General features: G+C 40.9%; 1 protein-coding gene across 9 annotated transcripts in view; it reads right to left on the bottom strand.

Moving 5' to 3' along the window:
* CREM (cAMP responsive element modulator) overlaps positions 1-22,216 on the bottom strand; it is a 30,057-nt gene that overhangs the window by 3,357 nt on the left and 4,484 nt on the right. For 2 of the 9 annotated variants that reach the window (XM_081163835.1, XM_081163834.1), the window contains exons 1-7: positions 21,725-21,879; positions 16,860-16,983; positions 13,672-13,818; positions 10,755-10,852; positions 10,504-10,646; positions 9,278-9,466; positions 493-649 (exon numbers count right to left, since the gene is read on the bottom strand). In XM_081163835.1, the coding sequence (XP_081019961.1) occupies positions 493-649; positions 9,278-9,466; positions 10,504-10,646; positions 10,755-10,852; positions 13,672-13,818; positions 16,860-16,983; positions 21,725-21,852 (986 nt within the window). In that variant the 5' untranslated portion in view covers positions 21,853-21,879. Of the gene's footprint in view, positions 1-492; positions 650-3,800; positions 3,948-4,133; positions 4,252-4,611; positions 4,783-9,100; positions 9,122-9,277; positions 9,467-10,503; positions 10,647-10,754; positions 10,853-13,671; positions 13,819-16,859; positions 16,984-21,724; positions 21,880-22,216 lie in introns of those variants that run through there. The other 7 variants (XM_081163836.1, XM_081163842.1, XM_081163839.1 and 4 more) reach the window with 7 other exon arrangements.

Raw genomic sequence — 22,216 nt, 5'->3', positions numbered from 1 at the left:
TGACTCTTGTCCCAAACAGCCACAGCCTGTTTCAAATCCACATGAAGTGGTGGAAGTTTGGCTGTTTGGCCTTTGGAGAACAGTTGTTCTAAAGCAGCTTTTTTGAACTTGGGGTCCTCCAAATTTATTGGACTACAATTCTCACGATCTCCAGCCAGCGTGGCCATGCTTGCTAGAGCTGATGGGTGTTGTAGGCCAAACATCTGGGGAGGCACCAGATTGAGGAATCCTGCTTTAAAAGCCACAAAGATTCAGTAATGCAACTGTATAGTATTCAACGGCACTTTAAGTGCCAGGGCAAAGGTCATCAGCAGTCAAGAGAGAAGGCACTGCACTCTTCTCCCCAGTAAATTACGTGGAAAAACCCATTGGCCAATTTTATCTTTGGGAAAATGTTCCTTAGCAACTATACTGATTTACCACCCCCATCTTTCCTGTCATCAGCTCCTGAAAGTAAATTCAACTCATTGCTTTTTCTTGAAATAGCAATACCTATTTTTCATGAGCCTTAGCTCTCTTTTACGCGTTGCTTCTTCTGCGAGCTGCTGTGGGCTATGCAATGTTCCTGGGGATGCTGCCATGACTACCCCTTGAGGTAAGGCTGTGGTTGGAGTTCGGATCTGGTAAGTTGGCATGTCACCTGTAGCAGCTGCAACAAAAGAAGAAAATGACACAAAAGAAATGTCACACAGTTCCATGATCTAAAACGTTGGTTAGCATGTTGGTTTCGAATACCAGGAAGAACTTAATTCACATTCTGTGACCAGTTCCTTAGATTTGAGGAGGTTCTCCCATTGTCCCACCACTGCGGTGTCACAGATAGGGCCTTCTCAGTTGTTGGCGCCCCGGTTACGGAATGCCTTTCCCCAGGCACCAAAAGTTTTGACATTTCAGCACCTGGCTAAGATCTGCTTTTTTGCCCAAGCAGCTTGGGGATATTAGTCTGCTGCTGAAGTTCATTTTGGTAGTTTTAACATGGTATTTTTACCTGATCTTTATTTACTTAATATGGATGTGGTGGTTGTGTTATTTTAAAGTTATACAATCCACCCTGAGATCTGTGGATGATGGGCAGCCTAAAAATATTCAAATAGATGAAGATCCAGACGAGAATGTTCTCCATCTATTCAAGTGCAAACAGAACAAAAAGTGCATTGTTTACTGTAGAGAAAACCAGCAACACAGAAATGTTCAAAGGTCTAAAAAGCACTACAAACATGTTTTCTTATAAAACAAAAACAATCAAAAACTAAGATGCCCAGGAAAATAAAAAGGTGGGATGGACAATACCACAATGTAGATGTGAGGTGAGCTTTTCTGAAGAAGGCATCATACAGCTGGGAAGCCACTACAGTGGTACCTCTGGATACAAACAGGATCTGTTCTGGAGCCCCGTTCGCATCCAGAAGCAAACGTAACTAGCGACGGCACATCTGCGCACATCGCTTTTCACCGCTTCTGCGCATGCACATGACGTCATTTTGAGCGTCTGTGCATGCGTGAACGGCAAAACCCAGAAGTAACGTGCTCAGTTACTTCCGGGTTGCCGCAGAGCACAACTCGAACGTGCTCAACATGAAGCATATTCAACCCGAGGTATGACTGTATTGAAAAAGCCCTCTCCTTAGCAGCTACGAGACATTTCTCCATCTCTGTGACAAAGTGTTGGGACTTTATACTATACTCTACATAGGGCTTAACACACTATAGATGTGACTTAATTTATAAACAATAGCAAAAATTGCTGTAAACCACTCTGGTATATTTTTATGAATAGTGGTATATAAATATTTCTATAAATATAAATAAATAAAAACAATCATAAGAGAAACCATAGAATCATAGAATTGTAGAGTTGGAAGGGACCACAAGTGTTATCTAGTTCAACTCCCTGCAACTGAAAAATATTTTGTTCAACATGGGTCTCGAACCCACCATCCTAAGATTAAGAGTCTCATGCTCTACCAACTAAGTTAGCTAATTAATGGGCAACCAAGTTCCTCAAGCCCTGGCAGGCCACTATATATAGCTGTAGGAGGCCATTTTCAGCCTGGTGGGTCACATATTTTGCAGACCTATTTTGAGAGGTACCAGCAATCAGTAACTCCAGAAAACACAGGGATTTTTAAACAGAATTTTAACAGGGCCTTCATCACCCCACATGTAGGAAGCAAGAGCCTCAGGTCAGCCTAGGTCTGTCCAGACAGATGGATGCTCTCTTGATCTCTCAAAGCCAATGATCACAGAAAATGGGATGGGCTGCCAAACTGGCAGATTTTGCTTGGGCTCTACCTCACTTTTGCTAAACGTAGTTAATAGCTAAATGCAAGTAAATATCAAAAAGTACATTTTCGTCCTCTGTCCTTTAACAGAACAAATGTCAATGCAGCCAGATAAATTCTGCAATTATTATCTATTGAATCTGTTGTCATGGTGACCACTACCAAGCAATGTCCAATATTGTTCTTTGTAAAATATGGGGAAGTAGGAGCAGAAAGCAGTAGGATAGATAACAGAGATAATATTCCAATGAATGTCTTACCCTGCTAGTCCTTCTTCAGGGAAGTTCAGGGACATAAAGACTGAACATTTAGATGTGCTGTCCATAGCTGTCAAATTTTCCCTTTTCTTGTGAGGAATCCTATTTGGAATAAGGGAATTTCCCTTAAAAAAAGGGAAACGTTGACAGCTATGGTGCTGTCTCTTTCTATGGTCATAAGAAAAGCATTTTGGGGAGCAGGAATCTCATTCACCCTATTTTTTTTGCTCCTACTTCCATTTCGGGGGGGGGGGTTGTGTCCCACCCCCCACATTATGAAGTTTTGACACTGCTGACCATCAACATTTTAAATTCCTGTGTGATGAAAGTGGCTTTAAAACATCACGCAAAAATGCAGAAGTAAACAGATGCTATTCTGGTTTTATGTGAGCTGCTTTGAGGGTGTTGTTTTTTTCCAATCAAGCAGTGTATACATTTTATGAAATAAATAAAAAAATTCCCAAAAATGTATACACTGTTCAACTTTTGCCAAGTTTCAGTTTGAGAAAAGCACAACAGTCATTGTGTCATTGTTCCCCTTTACCCTTATTGCAACCTGGAACCTATTTTGTACATTGCATGGAGTCATTTAATCAAGCTTTGCTTACAGAACTCCACCTCAAAACTGAAACAAACTGGAGAACTCTGGTTTTGTCCATTATGCCAAACTTGCTATCCCCCCCATGCTCCCCCATACACACCCCTTTTTGTAATTTTAACATCCAGAAAAAATATTGAGAACTCCAAAGCTTCTCCATTACTCTGAGACATTTTACTTGGCCCTAATTTTTGCCCCCCCCCCCCCAGGTATCAATATAGCTATCTGCAATGTTTATAGCTGTTACTGTTTTTTTGCTATATAAATTGAAATAGGGAAGGGGGGGGTGAATCCAGGTTTCATTCAGTAACTAAACCATAATTCATAAAATAACCATCCTATGTACCTGCAAAACTGTACCTGCAAGGAATGATCAGTCCACTCCTGATTCCCACCACAAATATATATATATTTAAAACTGCCATTCAGTGCTGGCAAGCAGAACCAGGCATGCTACATATAACAGAAATCTGAGTTTCATCCACATTCCCCTCCACACACGGCTAGCAACCTTTACCACAAGGATTATAAACTTCACTCGAGTCTGCTGCACTGCTCCTGGTCCTTTTGCTCGTGTGAGCCTGAGGTCTTTTATTACTATTATTTAAAGAAAATATCCCGTTGGATCAGCAAACAAACAAAAGACACACAAGCCAGGCTTACTTAGCTCCAGAGACAGCATGCAGGCTACTGAATTAACGCTGTAACAAACATGCCAGCAGCGGTGGCAGCACTGGTTGAAGCAGAAAGGAACTGACTAAATCACAGCATGACTCGCAGCTGACGTCAATGTGTTTGTTGTTTGTGGAGTTTAACTTTTCCAGCCCCGCTGAAACGCGATTCCAGGAAATCTATCTGACGTCAGCCTGCTGAACTCTGCTGTGGAACAGGCAGTTTTTCGAGTGGAGGAGGCGCAAAATAACTAAATCATCAAGCCCAAAGCATTGCTGGAGCACCCACGCGGGCCACTCAGATTTCATTTCTGCTCTTTATTACCTGTCAGAGATGGAAGACCGATTACATGGCTGAAGTGAGCACAGTCCACACAACTACACACTGGCTGCCGGAAGCTGAAGAAGCAATCTTTCATATACTTCCAAGCTGTTTAATCATTCAAAAAAAGCACCAAGGGAGACAAGTTCCTTGTTCTCACTGCTTAAATAAAAGAATTGCTTCAAAGCTCACGTTAGCAAGGAAAAACAGCACAAAAACTGAAAGAGCACCCATCGGACTAACTAACTAAAATGCTGCATCAGCTAAAGAAATGTTAATGACAGCTTCCAAGAGTCTATAAAAAAAATGTGCTTGGTAACTAAGTGCTCTAGACCAGCAACGCTGTCGCTGGGTGTTCTAGCAAACAATTCCCCCTGCTTGCAATCTGGCTGCCTAAATCCCACAGATTCTATGGGATTTCAGCAGTCCAGCTGTGAGCAGGACTACAGCCCCAATTTCCCCTTTTGAAAAAGAAGCTTACAGAATTGCCTACCGGTTTCGTCTCTGGTTACAGCCATGGCCAGCGTCTGCTCAAAGGCTTCTCCTCTGCCACCAGAAGAACATGAAATGTTCCAAACAAGCAAGCATGTGCAGGATTACAAGCTCCAGCACTGACATCATAATGACCTCACTAGCCTACCCCGTCATTAATGTGCTTTCTCACTGGAGCAGCTCGTTGAAACAGGAGCCCAGGGAAAACCTTTGCTAACAAACAATCACTTCAGACTTTTTATATAGCCTAGCTTCGCTCTCCCCGCAATACAAAGGCAGGCACAGATCCAGGGAGCTGGCTATAAATCAGGCTCCACAGACGCATCTGCAGCAAGGGCAGATGTTATTTCGGTGCCAACGCTTTTCAAAATAAAGGTTCTGAAAACTGTACTTTAAACAATAATGCAATTCAGTATCTGTATGAATTAAAAGTTGGCAAGCCAGGGTAGAACTGTTTCGTACCATGTTGAATTTTGTGGCATACTAGACAGTCAAGACACGGTAAGAGGAGCCCTCCTGCTTCATGATGATGGCAACTTAACATTTACTAAAACACCTACATTTCTCCAAGCACTATACATATATTAAAAGATGAAACAGCCCCTGCTCAGAGTCTAATAGACGTGATACAAAAGGGGAAAAGAAAGGGGAGGGAAGAGGAAAGGAAGCTTCTTCACTAGCTAGCGGAAAGAGTCAGGTTGGTCTCCTTTTTGTCCTAATTTTCTACCTGGGAGGCAGGGGAAGCAGCCTTCCAGTTGGTCCTAAGTCAGCTGGCTAGTGACAGAGGCTAGAGTGTGCCTCCTTTCAGCTCTGCAAAACCAGTTAACAGAGCAAAGGTCGTCAAGTTCAGCATCCTGTTCCTCACACTGACTAGCCAGATATCCCACAATCAAGACATAAAGGCAATATCCTCTGTGGACTGCTGTTTCCCTGCAACAGACACTCAGAGGCACAGTACCTCTGACCCTCGGGGCAGTATGTTCTTACCTTTATCCTCACTTCTAAGTAAGCAAGAATATAAACCCACCTGAATAACTTTTCCATTGTTATTTATCTACTTTTCATGCATTGCTACCCTGCCTTTCAAGGCATGTTGCCCTCGGCAATTATCCCTTGGCATACTTGCACTTGATAAAAATTGCACAGCTCTTGGTAACTACTAAGAGACAAAAAAGATGGTGTTGATTTTCCCCAAACCCATCAGTTCACACTAACCTCTCATAAATATTTTCCTGCAGATCTTGTGGCTGATAGGAATTTCTTCTTATCTCCAACAGCCATGTAGTGAGCCTCTACCATTTCTGTACATAGACTCTTTCCAGCATCAAGGCCAACAACTATTATAGGCACTCCATTGCAGAATGTTACGGGGCAATAACCACTTGTATATAAACTACTTGGACTAAGAGGCTCTCATATGCAGTTTTTGGAACCAGAATTCCATTCAGCCTCTGGTGTGATGACAAAGGAGTGCAATCACAGGAGTCACCAAATGTATATGGTTGTTGCTATAAAAAGCCATGCACATTTTGGTCCTCAGCATGGAATAGAAGCAGTGACAAAGGAACAGAAATGCTTTAGTTCAGGGTGGGCAGAAGATAGTTTGGGATCTACAGGTAAATCTCTGGGTGATTTTCAGTGGATCAGCAGGAGCTTTAGACTCCCAGAGGTTTAGCACTAGCAACAACTAGAAGGCTCTGTCACACACAATTAGCTTGCTGAAATGAAGAAAGCTTGTGGGGAAAGCAGGAATGGATTTGTGTGAGAAAGCACTCCAACATCAGTGAGAACAAATGCATTGGCTGAGCAGCAATTCTAAGTGTGCAGAAGTCTCCCTGTGCCATCATTCTGATCTGGCTCTAGGTGGTAGATCTGGAGGTTATAGTAAAAATCAAATTAGTTCCATTGAGCCTGAAGTCTGTCCACCCCTGACTTAGTTTCCACGTCAGTGAAGAGGCAACACAAGAGTGCAAAAAGAAAGTACTCTAGTGCTGAAGTTAATGTAAGAAGTGCCTTTGCTTTGTTGTGTAAATGTCCACCCAGGTGTATTTTCAGAAACCCTCTGTTATGTACTGAGTTGAATAGGATCCAAAATGCAGCAGTCTGATTGGTCCTAGAACAATAAGATTCGGAATGCAGCAGTCTGATTGGTCCTAGAACAATGCAGCAGTATGATTGGTCCGCAGGAGCCACCCAATCCAGCTCCAGGTGGAAGTGAATCCACAACCTGATTGGCCTACAGGAAAATCCCGGAATTAGCCAATCATGTGCATCCCATTGTGTAAATAATGTATATAAAGCAGATATTTTGGGGGAACTTCCATTCCTCCTCACCACTATGAGCTGAATAAAGAGCATGATATCCACTGTCGACTCCGAGTATATTTCACCCTCATATCCTCTCTCTCAACCTCCTTCCTATTTTGCTCAACAGGCCTGGTTTACTCTGTGCACAAGAGAAGTTAACAATCTCTTTTCATTATTGTAGCAGCTTTCCAGGCAGTGTTCACAAAGTGGCTGCTTATCATGGTTTATTGCAAACATGATTTGTTGTCTGATGGCTCCTACTTCACTCCTCCTCTCCTGGTGGGATAAACAAACCAGGGCATCATAATTAAGCTCAGCTTTCCATGAGGTCTAGACCTCAGATCATTGTTTCTTCCTTCCTACCAAGCCAGTATTGCTAACCAGACTAAAACTGTTGGTTTAGGAGTACTGGCTAGTTGGGGAGCAAGCCACAATCCTGGGTTTGGATGTTACAGGAAGTCAGTCATAATTGTTGGCTTCCTGGTTTGTTTATCCTGCTCACATCAGGGAAGGAGAGAAGTGGGTGTAATTTGACAGTGTTCAACAGCACACTTCCCTTTCCTAGCAAACCATAATAACCCAGCAACACTGGTTTATTGTGACATGTCAATTGAGGTAGCTGTAGTCCTAGCCATTTCCTTTGGGAAAACTGGTAACTAAATGAGATTAGAATTAAATAAGATTACCACTTTTGAACACAACTTTTACCTGGCACCTTCGTTATATATCTTTAGGCACCAGACAAGAACATTCCTCTTATCTCAGGCCTTTGGCTAATTAAACAATCTATGGCATTTTAAGCTGGAGGGGGGGTTGTTTTTGTTTGTTATTGTGTTATGTATTTTTTCCATGTTTATATTGTAAACTACCCTGTGATCCTCAGATGAAAGGTGGTATAGAGATTTAATTACTTAATAATAGAATAATCTTGACTCTGCTTCTTTGTGGCTTCACACTAGCATCTTAGGATCATTTTGCAGTTTATCAATATCTCTAAGACTAAGAAACATTTAATCTAATTCCTATTCACGCATCATCCAGTGTACATAAGCAACACACAGTAGTATAGCATGACAGAATGTGCACTTGTCACCATAAGCTGGGCACAATGTGTAGCTGAAGAGTACATGCCTAAAACATTTGTGGCTATTTTATTTATTAACAAAATTTATATACTACTTGCTTGTAACAAAATTGAAACAACAACAACTTGCAAATCTCTCCTCTCATTTTGCCTGGTAAAGATCACAGATTATCAGACTTCTGTGTATTACGTGCTTCATCTCTAGACATTACATCCAAGGCAAGGAGGCACAAGAACCTACTTCTCCACAGTGCATTAAGTTATATGCAAGTTTGCCAACCTCTAAAGAGAGCTTGAATTTCGCAGACTCTTGACTTTTAAATGTGGTACTTAAGTTGAAGTTACCAACTGTTCTACCATCTACATTAAAACAAACCCTTCTTTCATGTCCATTAGAGGAAAGGCAGAAAGTAAAGTGCAAGAGACTTTTTCAAAGCAAGAAGAGGATGATAAAGAAGAGTTTGGATTTGATATCCCGCCTTTCACTCCCTTTAAGGAGTCTCAAAGCGGCTAACATTCTCCTTTCCCTTCCTCCCCCACAACAAACACTCTGTGAGGTGAGTGGGGCTGAGAGACTTCAAAGAAGTGTGACTGGCCCAAGGTCACCCAGCAGCTGCACGTGGAGGAGCAGAGACGCGAACCCAGTTCCCCAGATTACGAGATTACCGCTCTTAACCACTACACCAGAACAAGTCACTCCCTGGCATAGCATCCAAAAGACCACAGAAACAACCCTGGTGTCCTAGTAAATATATACATCAAAAAGGAACAAAAATAAGCTTTTCCAATGCAGGAACCACTCACACAGTGAAAAGGTCAACATTGATCAAATTATATACAGAAATACATTGCACCCACCTCAACATTTCAGACTAAGTTACTGCATCATGAATTTATCCAAGAATCCATGCTATGTAAGTACACTGCTTCATTTTTTTTCTAGCAATGATTAAAGTTTATCAAATCATGCTCTGCTCCTTAGATGAATTGGCTACGAAACACATATATTTGCCTAAAGTGCATATTTTACCATATTGACTGTTAAACTTTATTTTCATGTTTGTAAGCTCATCATTAAGTATTTTACCTTAACTCTGTCATTTTGTAGTTGTATTCTGTTAAGGGAAGAGGGTCTTTTCCTGTTTTTGTTTGTTATTTGCTGGCTACTTATAGCCCACTTTTCTGTTGAAAAATCTATTAAGAGTTCAAAACAAATAGAGACATACAAATGCCATTTAAAAGCAAATATAAAATGAAAGCATACCTTGGACAACAACTTGACTCCCAGGTACAAAGAACTGTTGTGTGCCATCAGCTGTTTGGGCTGCATATTGTACAATTGTAGCACCGGGCTGAGGAGCTCCTGAATTTGTCATTGTTAATGTCTGCAACCCCTGAACGCCGTCAGATGCCTGGTTAGAGATCTGGATTGCTCCACCTTGGGCTATAGCAACTTAACAAAAGCAATAATGGTATTAACCAACGGAAACAAGAGTCTTTGGAACAGCTCTAATCCAGCCATTCCTAAACTGTGTGTTGGGACACGTTAGTGCACCTTAAAAGAACTAGTAGTGTGCCATAAGAAATCAATGATGAAGAGCTCTTTTGAGGCTCTGCAACCACTGCTTTCCAGTCAGTCTTCTTCTACAAATGTAGGCAACACTGCTGAGTCTTTGCATCCGGAGCAAGTGATTTCACCTGATACAGACAGAGAACAGAATTACCTGTCCTCAGAAAAGGCCTCCCATTTCACCTCTGCAATTCTCTAATCTTGGTTATGCTATTTTCTCATATATATATAAAGAGAGAGAGTGTGTGTAGTACTCCTCCTGTGTTGATTTAGAAGAAAATAAGGGTGACTCAGCTATCAGAGGTTTAGGAAACACTGATCCAGTGTGTACTAACACTTTTGTAATTTGGATACAGTCTAACTCAGGAAAGGGTCGCTTGTAGCTCTTCAGATATATTTGGACTCCAACACTTTTCTGCCCAAGCCAGCATGGTGAATGGTCAGGAATTATGGGAACTAAAAATCTAGTAACACATTCCCCAAGCCTGATCTAAGTCAACTTTGTATTGCCTCAAGGGATGCTTTGCCGTGCAAAGACAACTTTTATCAGTGAAATCTTGTACAACAGAAGACAGTACAAAACAGCTGCATAAATTTTATTTGAATTTTAAAGAGAGAAAAGAATAAGAATAAGCTGTTATTTTTTCCTTACATGACTAGATTATGTAATGCTAGATTATAGGGTATAGATTTTAGGTGTCAGAACAGGAACAACACAATGCAAAGTTAAATGTTCCATTCTCAAACAACCTTTTAAATAAGTTCTCCATCACAGATATTTCAACTCTGCTCATACTGAGACTTTTCCTTGAATATTCCCCCCACTCTCCACAATAGATCTAGCTTACTAAGTTTGCAATTTACATTTTGGTTTTAAGAACGAAAGCTAAATATCTTGTTTGATGTTATGGGATACATACTGTACTGCCCGGTGCTAGTCTGATAAAGGCTCGTTGGCATTGCCATGGCAGGGATGCCGGAAGGTGCTCCTTCTTCCTCTGGCTTTCCTTCTTCAATCTTAGTGACACCGGGTGCATCAGAAGAAAGTTCATTCAGAATTTTTCTGACACAAGTAAAAACACATATACATTTAAAAGCAGCTGGCCCATGAAATGGGTGACTCATTTTAACCGAAAGGCACCAATTGTTACAACACGAAATTATAGCTTACCGATATGAAGGCCTCCTTGAAAGTATCTCCCTCCGTTTCTGAGAATCAATGACAACCTCTGACTCTGTAGATTCATCTGCACTTGTAGCTGATGCTACCTAAAATATGAACATCAAAAAATTAACCATCTTAGGAGTCGACTCAGAAGAGTTAACTTGCAGCATGGAATCCAGATTTGCAGAGGAGATTTTACTACCAGTGATCCATCTCACAGGACTGTCATAAAACTGCTTTGAAAATTTAGCAATGCTTTGTAAATTAAAGACAGCAACACCAGTATCTAATAGTAAGGCTATTGGTAGGGGGTAGCCCAGAGGGGTGAATCCTCAGGTGTTTTGTACTGGATCTTGGATTCCCTGCCTACACCACCCCTATTTTTTAAAAAAACAACAACAACTTTTTAAAACCTTGCTTGCAGAGCTGCTGGACATACTTCAAATCACTGTGCTGGTCATATCCCCGATCACCTATTATTATTGGGTCGCACCCAAAGCAGTGCCAGAGGTGTTTTGCCAACACAGTGCCAGATCTGTCTCCTCTCTTTCCCCCAGTGTGATCGCCAAATTTTCTCCAGCGTGTCCCCCAGTTCTCAAGTGCCTATTTTGAGGGCGGGAAAGGGGGAGACTGCTGAGTAGAGGAATGAAAAGTTCTGATCCTCTAGTGCATGTCTCTTCCATTAGCAGAACAGGAGTGTTGGGTACCATACTTGCTTCTATCTAGTTATATATTAGCATATGCAAATTTTGTTTCATGAGCCTATACCCTGATTATTTTAAATACCTAGCAATGCCCCTAACAGCATGTGCAGAATCTTGATATGGAAGAAGGAAACATTGAGGTGAATTAATGACAAACTAGAAAGAGCTCTGCAGGTAGAAATGCATTTTTTCAGTAAATGGCAAATATATATCTTTGACGGGCAGAAGAGGAGAGGATAATCTACAAATAATAGTATAAGAAGAGTGGGAGAAAGGAACAAAAGGGGCCTAGGAGCAGAACAGTTTGCAGGAATGCAGCTGGAGAGAGAGAAAAACATAGAGCATAATGGCAGAGAGCTTAAAAGGTAAATGCAAGAACAGGTATGTAATGTATCTAGGAGTACTCAATCCATCATTGTCGCTGGAGGCTTAAGTGACTGTGGTTGCTGGGAGTGCTTTACAATTGGATAATTTTGAAATGTGCTCTGTTTTGGCTGCCCTTACATTTGGTCCGGAAACTACACCAAGCAAAGGTAACACCAGTGCTGAAGGAACTATCCAGATTCTGCTGGATCTCTCAGCGGCGTTTGATACAATCAACCATAACATCCTTCTGGACCGTCTAGAGGGGTTGGGAGCTGGGGGCACTGTTATACAGTGGTTCCGCTCCTTCCTCCTGGGCCGTGTTCAGAAAGTGGGGGGGGGATGAGTGTTCAGACCCCTGGGCCCTCACTTGTGGGGTGCCTCAGGGTTCTGTCCTCTCCCCCATGCTTTTCAACATCTACATGAAGCCGCTGGGAGAGATCATCAGGGGATTTGGGCTGGGTGTTCATCAGTATGCAGATGATACCCAGCTCTACTTCTCTTTCAAATCAGAACCAGTGAAGGCAGTGAAGGTCCTGTGTGAGTGCCTGGAGGCGGTTGGAGGTTGGATGGCGGCTAACAGATTGAGGTTGAATCCTGACAAGACAGAAGTACTGTTTTTGGGGGACAGGAGGCGGGCAGGTGTGGAGGATTCCCTGGTCCTGAATGGGGTAACTGTGCCCCTGAAGGACCAGGTGCGCAGCCTGGGAGTCATTTTGGACTCACAGCTGTCCATGGAGGCACAGGTCAAATCTGTATCGAGGGCAGCTGTTTACCAGTGCCATCTGGTACGCAGGCTGAGAACCTATCTGCCTGCGGACTGCCTCGCCAGAGTGGTGCATGCTCTGGTTATCTCCCGCTTGGATTACTGCAATGCGCTCTACGTGGGGCTACCTTTGAAGGTGACCCGGAAACTACAACTAATCCAGAACGAGGCAGCTAGACTGGTGACTGGGAGCGGCCGCAGAGACCACATAACACCGGTCTTGAAAGACCTACATTGGCTCCCAGTACGTTTCCGAGCACAATTCAAAGTGTTGGTGCTGACCTTTAAAGCCCTAAACGGCCTTGGTCCAGTATATCTGAAGGAGCGTCTCCACCCCCATCGTTCTACCCGGACACTGAGGTCCAGCACCGAGGGCCTTCTGGCAGTTCCCTCACTGCGAGAAGCCAAGTTACAGGGAACCAGGCAGAGGGCCTTCTCGGTAGTGGCGCCTTCCCCGTGGAACACCCTCCCACCAGATGTCAAAGAGAACAACAACTACCAGGCTTTTAGAAGACATCTGAAGGCAGCCCTGTTTCGGGAAGCTTTTAATGTTTGATGTATTATAGTATTTTAATATTCTTTTGGAAGCCGCCCAGAGTGGCTGGGGAAGCCCAGCCAGATGGGCGGGGTATAAATAATAAATTATTATTATTATTATTATTATTATTATTATTATTATTATTATTATAAATATCACATCTATGCATGATTTTTTCCTAGCATATATGTCACAATTAGTGACATGCAGAGTTCCTGGCCACTGCATACCTTGCAATATTGTTAGATTATCCACACACAAAAAGAGGGGGGGAAACAGCAGCACATGGGCATAACAATGAGACAATCTTTATGTATGTATAAGGTACAAGCCTACGTGCTCTGGTTTGAGGTAATCACTCTTTAAAGAAGCAGACAGAAGTATCATCTTTCTATTCTCCTGATGGCAGAATATGAGTCAACCGGCAGCCTACCCTTGGTATGAAATACAATGAAGCTCTTCTCTCCATTGCTAGGGCAAAAATTAGAAGTCAGTGATGCCAAGTAAAGGTTAAGTAAAGCCTGCAGGAACGTTAAGAGACATGCAACTAACCTGAACAGATTGCAACTGTGGTGATTGAATAACTGAAGGCTGAGTTGCTTGAATCACTCCCTGCACGTGGACCGTTTGACCAGAAGGCAATTGCACTACAGTTACAGAGGGAGATCCTCTTCCAGTTGTTGATCCCGCTACAGAAACCTATTGCATTGGTGAAAAATAACAGGAAGACATTAGCAGTGTGAGCACCTGCATACCAGTGATGATGATTTGGCAAAAGGTCTCCAGGGTGAAATTAAGGTTTAGCCTTTGAAACATGATGTGCTGTTTTCCAATACAGTAAAAGTTATATCAGCTTATATCATTTTAGTTATTTCATAAAATTCATACATTGCTTAATTGTAAAAAAAAAAAAGATTCTAGAGACATTTACCTAGAGAATAAAACAATAAAATTATCAGGAAAACCTGTTAAATAACAACAATTTAAAATATTAAATGAAATAAAATCATCAATAAGCCAAAAACAGATTAAATCACACATCAATATTCTACATGTCAGGGTAGACCTGCCTAAACAAAAATGTTTTTAGCAGGCACTGAAGGGAGAACAGTGAAGGCACCTGCCTGATGTCAATATATTACAATGACAATTGGGTTTCCAATAGCAGGTGAAATATAATTCATACTTCTGCTTCTTGCTTCAGAAATGTAACACATAAAGCACTGGCACATGGTACTTCACCCCAGTGAAAACTGAAAGAGCCTTTTTTGGTTGAAATGACAATGCAGTCCTATATTGTATAACTTTGATGGGGACAGAGGGGTAATCATTTTTGTAGTCCTTTTATAGCAATAGTCAGTCTATTTGTGAAAGTTAATGATAAAAACCATTTTTAATTTTTTCTTGTCTAAACACTACATTGTGTATTGAACACAAAGAAGCTCTGAGACTCATTTTACAAATGAAGAACACAAGAACTAGCAACTTGTCAAAAGGCGAGTCAGCAAGTCCATCATTTAATGTCAACTTGAAAGTGAATCTTCCCCATCTTAGTACAACATTTCATTCATGGAAATACTGTACAGGGGCTATTACTGCACCAAGCAGCTGCTTATACTGAAACTGCATAGGAAGAAAACTATGCCCAACGGTTTGCTCTATATGACGTTGTCATGATAAATTACAATATTTGAAAAAGTTCGTGCCAAAAGTGCCCAATGTATTCATTTTGGGATGTAAGACGAGCATATAAAGAACTGAGCATGAATCACAGGGGAAATCCCTCTCTCTTGTAACTTACATGCACAATGAGAAGTACTAAAGACACTTTTCAATTTCTTAAAATGGCTGGATAATATTTGAAAGTTTACAAGGAATCTCCCAAGCATCCTGTGCTCCTTTTCTTTTTTTGGATTTACAAAATTATTTCTCTAATGGTAAACTGACAGTACAATGAACAAGTTTAAATTATTTGAAAGATGCGTTTGTTTCCTCCTCTGCTTTAGTTGCAATATTTTAAAACTGCACCCTTTCCTATTCTGACAATCACAAATGTTTGCTTGATTACTCATGTGGAGGTGACAGCAGTTCTAGCAATCCTGACGTCAATAAGGAGAGGAACCAGCTATGGCACTTGCATTTGAATACGTGCAAAGACTCTATATTACTGGAAGCAGACAGTCTGCAGAACAATTTAGCAGACTGGGAAACAAAGTTTTATAGCACTGCACAGAGTAATTCCAGAAATGGTCAGAAACACACACACACAGTCAGCTCTTTCAGGGGCAATTTATTTCAGATAAATAGGTATTCTGCAGCTTCTACTGCATATGCACGGTATTCCAGGCTTGTTAATGCTTAACTTCCAAAACTACACTTAATCCATTGTACAAAAGAGGCATTTAAATCCAGGTCAGACCCAGCCTCTATGATGTTTATTTAAAACTGGGGAAAGTCTCAAAGGTTTCATTATAAGCTTTAAAGAAATAAAATAGTATCATAATCGTTGGACTGGAGCTTAAGTTAGCTGAACTTAGGTTTGATAGATTTCAATGGAACCTAAACGCAATTAACCAAAATTATCCAACCCTTACCATTATATAGCACTTTTTAATTGTTCAAAGTATGCACTGTATATATTGCAGCAATTCTTCCAACAACCCTGTAAAATAGGTTAGGATTATTATCCCCATAAGGCAGATTTGAGGTTGAACTCAAAACTGGCTGATTTGGACTACCTAGTATAGTCCATGGCTGAGATAACATTTCAAAATAGGGCCTTCCTGGCTCTCAACTCATACAATACTAGCACCAAAAATCAGAGACAAATAATACAAGTGACTTAAAGTGGAGTTTGTGCTGCCAGAGCGAATGCTTTTTCATAAAAAGTCCTCCTAGACACACAAAAAAGCAGAAACATGATGAAAACAACATAGAGGCAGATTGCAGGCAAGGAGAGTCTGTCTCATCTCCTTGAATATCAATCCATGTCTGTCTTCTCAGTCCTTGCCCCCAAAGAAAACACCTGAGGACGAAAAAGTGCAACTTCACTGCATACAAAGGACAGTGGCCACGTTCCCAACAAGGCAGCCCCTCATGGCACAGATATTCCTAAGACTGGCTTGGAATGGGTGAAATAGCCACCTACTGCTAGCCTAAGCCAGAGATGGAGTCCATGTACTTAAGGGGTTCTGGACAGAACTGGCTATGTAAGTAGAGATTTCACCATCATTTTACACATAGTAGATAGGTAGCTGTGTTGGTCTGCCATAGTCAAAATAAAAAAATTCCTTCCAGTAGCACCTTAAAGACCAACTAAGTTAGTAGTTAGTGTGTATCTGAAGAAGTGTGCATGCACACGAAAGCTCATACCAAGAACTAACTTAGTTGGTCTTTAAGGTGCTACTGGAAGGAATTTTTTTATTTTACACATAGTTCATGCATTGCTTATGATCAGAATCCCAACTACTAGAAAGGTCCAAACCTATTTTTTACATTTTGCTCAGATATTTATCTCTGTATCACGTTCTATCCTCACAGGAATTCTGCAATGCAGACTAGGCTGAATGATGCAGGTGGCACAAGACCTTCCACTGAGCTAAGTGGGCTTTTGAACTGAGAGGTCCAACGTTTTATCAGCTTCCCCAAAGCCCAAAATATGCAGGCAAGTCTTGCATTCTTCTACCTGCCTGCAGTAGCTAACTATATAGGTGTTGGTGTCAGGTTACATGTCAGATTACCTGTGCTATAGTAGATATCTGATTTTGGCCAGATGGAGACTGTATAGTAGCAGCATCACTTTCTGCAACAGAGTCTGCTGCATTGCCATCTTGCTGTGATTCACCTGTTTCCATGGTCATTTGTCTAAAAATGAGAGAAAAATGCACAAGATAGTACATGAAACAATTCATGCCTCTATCACCATTCACTTCATCTCTTCATTTTTGCCTTCTTTTTAATATGTGGTTAAATAGAGCATGACATCATAATATGATACCACAAGAGAGGTCCAGTGCATTTATCACCAGCTGAAAACCCAAATATATTGACATATGAATGTCCTCCCCATTATTTAAGACAGGGAACCTATGGAGCCTGTGCCCCTTAAAATGTTGTTAAACTCCAACTCTCAGATTCAGCCAGAATTTCCAACGATCAGGGATAATGGGAGTTGCAGAGCAGTAATATCTGGAGGGTCGTAGGTTCACCATCCGCACTTTAAGATTGGAGGACAAGGCCTTCCTCCATATGCCATTGTTTCAGGAATAAACAACTTCTAGTGATCAGAGTAGAGAATTTCCAGAGGTGGCACTAGAATTGTGAAATGCTGTCCCCAGGGAGATTTGGCCATGTATCTCTTGTTTTTTGTGTGTGGGTTGGTTAAGCAGAGTTTGCTTCTCTGTTGTTGCTTTTGAATTATTATTTCTTTGGGAAATGTTATTTATTTAAAGCTTTTTAGCACCCAAGTAGCATACAAATACAGTTACTGTATATTTTAAAAGAAGTTAGTGGGACTGTACCGTTGCCCCCAAATACTGGAAGGGTATGTGGGTTGTATTAAGAGTATTGCTGCCTATAAGATTCTGTGGTCTCCTTTCAGACTGTTACTGAATTGTTTACATCCTACAGAAGAATGGAACTTAGAACTTAGGTTGCAAACTAATTTACTTCAGCTAGAATACTGTTGGGCAAATACTAGACTCCGGAAAATTGACACCAATACAGTGGTACTTAATTCGTTCCATCTGTTCTTAACCTGAAACCGTTCTTAACCTGAGGTACCACTTTAGCTAATGTGGCTCCCACTGCCGCCGCACGATTTCTGTTCTCATTCTGAGGTAAAGTTCTTAACCCAAGGTACTACTTCCAGGTTAGCGGAGTCTGTAACCCAAAGTGTTTGTAACCCAAGGTGTTTGTAACCCGAGGTACCACTGTAGAGACGTAGCAGAGAAAAGTGATGGATTAGTGAACGTTGCCAGCTTAAAACTATAAAAGACCCCAGGACAGCAGAATCAGCCCAAGCAGTATGCTACAATAATGTAAGGGCCATGCTTTATTTACTTGAATTCTGTGTGTGTGCCAGGAATCATAGAATCATAGAGGTTTTGGCTTTCTTATAAACGGGGTCCATTTGGATTATCATAGTATAAAAAGCCATTTCTGTGTGCTCTGGCTTCCGTCACGGTGTTTCATTGTGCCAGAAGTGGTTTAGTCTTGCTGGCCACATGACCTGGAAAACTGTCTGTGGACAAACGCCAGCTCCCTTGGCCTGAAGCGAGATGAGCGCTGCACCCCATAGTCACCTTTGACTGGACTTGACCATCCAAGGGTCCTTTACCTTACCTTTTTGCCTAGTATAAATAGATTGGAATTAGATTTAGGCTGTAATCCTAACCCCATTTACCAGGGAATAAGCACCCCCCCCATTTCAACAGGGTTTACACTTGAGTATACAAGTGTTCTCGAAGCTACAAACATGAGTCTCACCAAACTGCGGGAAGCAGTGGAAGACAGGAGTGCCTGGCGTGCTCTGGTCCATGGGGTCACGAAGAGTCGGACACGACTAAATGACTAAACAACAAATACAAGTTTTAGTAGTATATCTCTTGGGCTTCATTGCTGTCCCAATAGCAGGCCTGTTAACTGGTTTTCTGAACCACCACCCAAGCCCTGAGACTTTGGTTGTAAAAAGAGACTGCTAAGAAAATAAAAATAGATTGGACCAGTTTAGCTTGGCATATTTGTTCAAAGGAATGAGCTTTGCATAGCTAGTTAGCCAAGTAGCCATAGGAGCAAACTGTTAGAGAACTTTATTCTCCACCCAGGTGCTGGAGGTGGTGTCCTCAAGAGGTTTGTTGTGCAGTTAAAGAGAACAAAAGAGAACAATAGCCTTGAAACTGGATTTGAAAGAGGCACAGAGGCTTGATTTGCTCTCTGGAAGAAAGCAAATCTTTGTACTTCCAAGAAATCTGAAGAGGAACAGGATCTATTGGAGTGTTAATGCAGTGAATTTTCCATCACAAGTTTGTGCAGAGTATGTGTGTAAATAAGACTTATATCACATTAGCATCGCAAGTCTCCAATTACCTTCATTCTAAGAAAAGAAAACCCAAGGTTTTTGCTGGGAGCCCTGAAACTTCTCACTACTTAGGAGACTGGAGTGCATGTAACATATTATGTTTTGGTTTCTATCTTATATCTTGGGTTATGTAAAATAGCAGATGTTACAATATATATGATCTTACTTTTAAAATAGCATGATTTTCTTCTTTTTGTATTTAAGAAAACAAGTTAGAGGAGATAAAATTAATAATAAAAAGATGAGTCCTTGCACTGTTAAGGACAAGAAGCTCACAATAACCCCAAGTTTGTTCAGGTACCAAAAGGCATGTCCAGATAGGTGAAAAGATCACATCCATTTAAGGTTACAGGAAGTATCTTTGACAAACATATGCTCAGTACATTTCAAGACGCCAGGACCAGCATGACGGCATAAGTAACCAAACTGGTACCTTTGGGTGAGAAAATGTTTTTGGAAATGACAACAAGGAAATGAAAGGGCCCCCCCATGATTCCTTGGAACACCATAGCAGATGCTGGGACACAAGTTGTAGCTGAATGTGCCATGTTGGTCTGAAACAATTTTCCGGTACACACACACAGAGGTTTTTCTTGCAGAAACTTCTGTTAAATTCATTGGTTTTAAAACAGTCTAAAGTCAATAGCTTTATGTATCACTTAGGAGAAAGGAAAGCATTCTATTAAACAGCTGACACTGGGGTGAAACTACTCTAGTGTGCAAGAACTCGGCTGGAAGTCATTCAGCCTTTGTTTCTCCTAAATCAAGGTCTTTGTCTGTAGACTAGTAAACTCTGCATGTCAATCTTTTGAGAGAGAGAAATATTTTGAAAGAACTGTAGTTGTTTTCAACCTGTAACATTGGCTTGCAGAATTAGCTTAGGATACATGAAGCTAATTATTATGGGTGGTATCAGGTATTAGTAACTCAAAGCAGACTCGTTGAAATCAAGAGTTATTAATGTCATTAATTTCAGTGGACATCATGACTTATTTATTTAAAAGCATTTATATACTTTATATTTTTAAAATATCTTAAGCAGTGCATGATAACAATATATGGATACATGTCTGCAAAAAGTCGGTGTGTAATGCACCATATAATTCTCCTTATCCCAAAGGAAACTAGGTTTTCACAGTGACCCCAAAACATGTGTCTATCTGTGTGAATGTGAATTATGTAGAGATGCAGCTGCCACCGTGATGGTGGCAGTCTTGGCTATCTGGCACCTGCAGCTATATGACATAAAGGGTTATAGAATCAAAGAACTGTAGACTTTGAAGGGACCCTAAGGGTCATCTAATCCAATCCCCTGCAATGCAGGAATTGCAGCTAAAAAATCCCTGACAGATAGCCATCCAACCTGTTTAAAAACCTCCAATGAAGGCGCCTACCACCTTCGAAGGTAGTCTGTTCTGCTGTCAAACAGCTCTTGCCATCAGAAAGTTCTTCCTAATGTTTAGTCAGAATCTCCTTTCTCATAATTAGCATCCTTTGGTTTAAGTCCTACTCTCTGGAGCAGCAGAAAATAAGATTGCTTGTGACAACCCGTGAGATATTTGAAGATTATTTCACTTCTTTTTGCCAGGTTAACATACCCAACTCCCTCAGCAATTACTCATAAGGCTTGGTTTCCAGACCCTTGATCATCTTGGTTGCCCTCTTCTGCACATGTTCCAGCTTGTGAATATCCTGTGTGGTGCCCAGAAATGGATGCAGTACTCCAGGTAGGGTCTGACCAGGTAGAATAGAGTAGTACTATTACTTTCCTTGTTTTGGACCCTAAACTTATGTTGATGCAGTCAAGAATTGCATTTGCCTTTTTGCTGCTATATCTCACTTATGTTAAGCTTGTGGACTCATTAAGACACCCCAGATCCTTTTCACATGTACTACTGTCAAGGTGCCCCCCATCCTGAATTTGTGCAGCTGGTTCTTCCTCCCTAAGTGTAGAACCTTATATTTGTCCGTACCAAAAATCATTTCATTATTTTCCAATCTGCCCGGTTCTCCAATCTGTAAAACTCATCTTGAATCCTTGTTCTATCTTCTGTGATATTAGCTACCACTCCCAGTTTGGTGTCATCTGTAAATCTGATAAGCATCCTCTCTATTACTTTAGCCGTCATTTATAAATATGTTGTACAACACTGGGCCCTGGATAGATATTACATTTCATTAATTGGCTCCTACAAAAAAATCATGTCTAGCAAGTAAATGAGTATTTTTTTTAAAAAAAGTTTGACATAAAAATTTCAACTTTGTTGCTAGTCAAATTGAGAGCATTAGATTGAATACATAAAGAAAAGCCTTCTTTCTAAATGTTAAGATCTTTATGTGCTTGGTTGTTCCTCAGGTTATCTGATCCACTAATATATGAAACACATTCTACATATTTGCAGTGCGGAAACATATTTTAACAAACCCAGCCAGATGGGCGGGGTATAAATAATAAATTATTATTATTATTATTATTATTATTATTATTATTATTATTATTATTATTATTAATTATACAATGGCTACCTTATGTTAATTCTTGCATGCTGTTTTTTGCCACATTTGCTCATTATGATTGAATTTTTTTTAAGGACTTCTTCCTTCTCCAGACCACTCTCCCTCTTAGTGAACCTTGCAGTGAAGTTATGTTCCATTTATGATGTCATAACTAACTACCATAGCAACCAACACTCACAATGTTACAATACACAAGGTTCATTAGAATATTGAACAGAAGCGCAAAGAGAAAAAAAGCTTTCGTTCAATAACACGCAAGAGATTTTATAAGTATTATGGAACACACTCACCCAGTGAAGAATTGGGAGGGGGGGAGCACCTTAGCTAAAGTTCTGAATTAAAGATTTGACAAGAGTTTTGAAGACCTAATTGTGATGCAAGGAAGACTGTGTGATGCAAGGTACCTATGCCACAATGTTCAACTCAATTTGTGGAGATTTCATACTCCACAACTGTGGTTTTCAAACTTTTGTCAGCAAGTATTTTCCATACATCAGGTAA

Source organism: Podarcis bocagei (genome assembly GCF_964188305.1).
Source record: "Podarcis bocagei genome assembly, chromosome: 12".
Lineage (NCBI taxonomy): Eukaryota > Metazoa > Chordata > Lepidosauria > Squamata > Lacertidae > Podarcis > Podarcis bocagei.
Note: the sequence above shows the minus strand (reverse complement) of the source record. Positions and strands in the feature narration are given on the sequence as shown.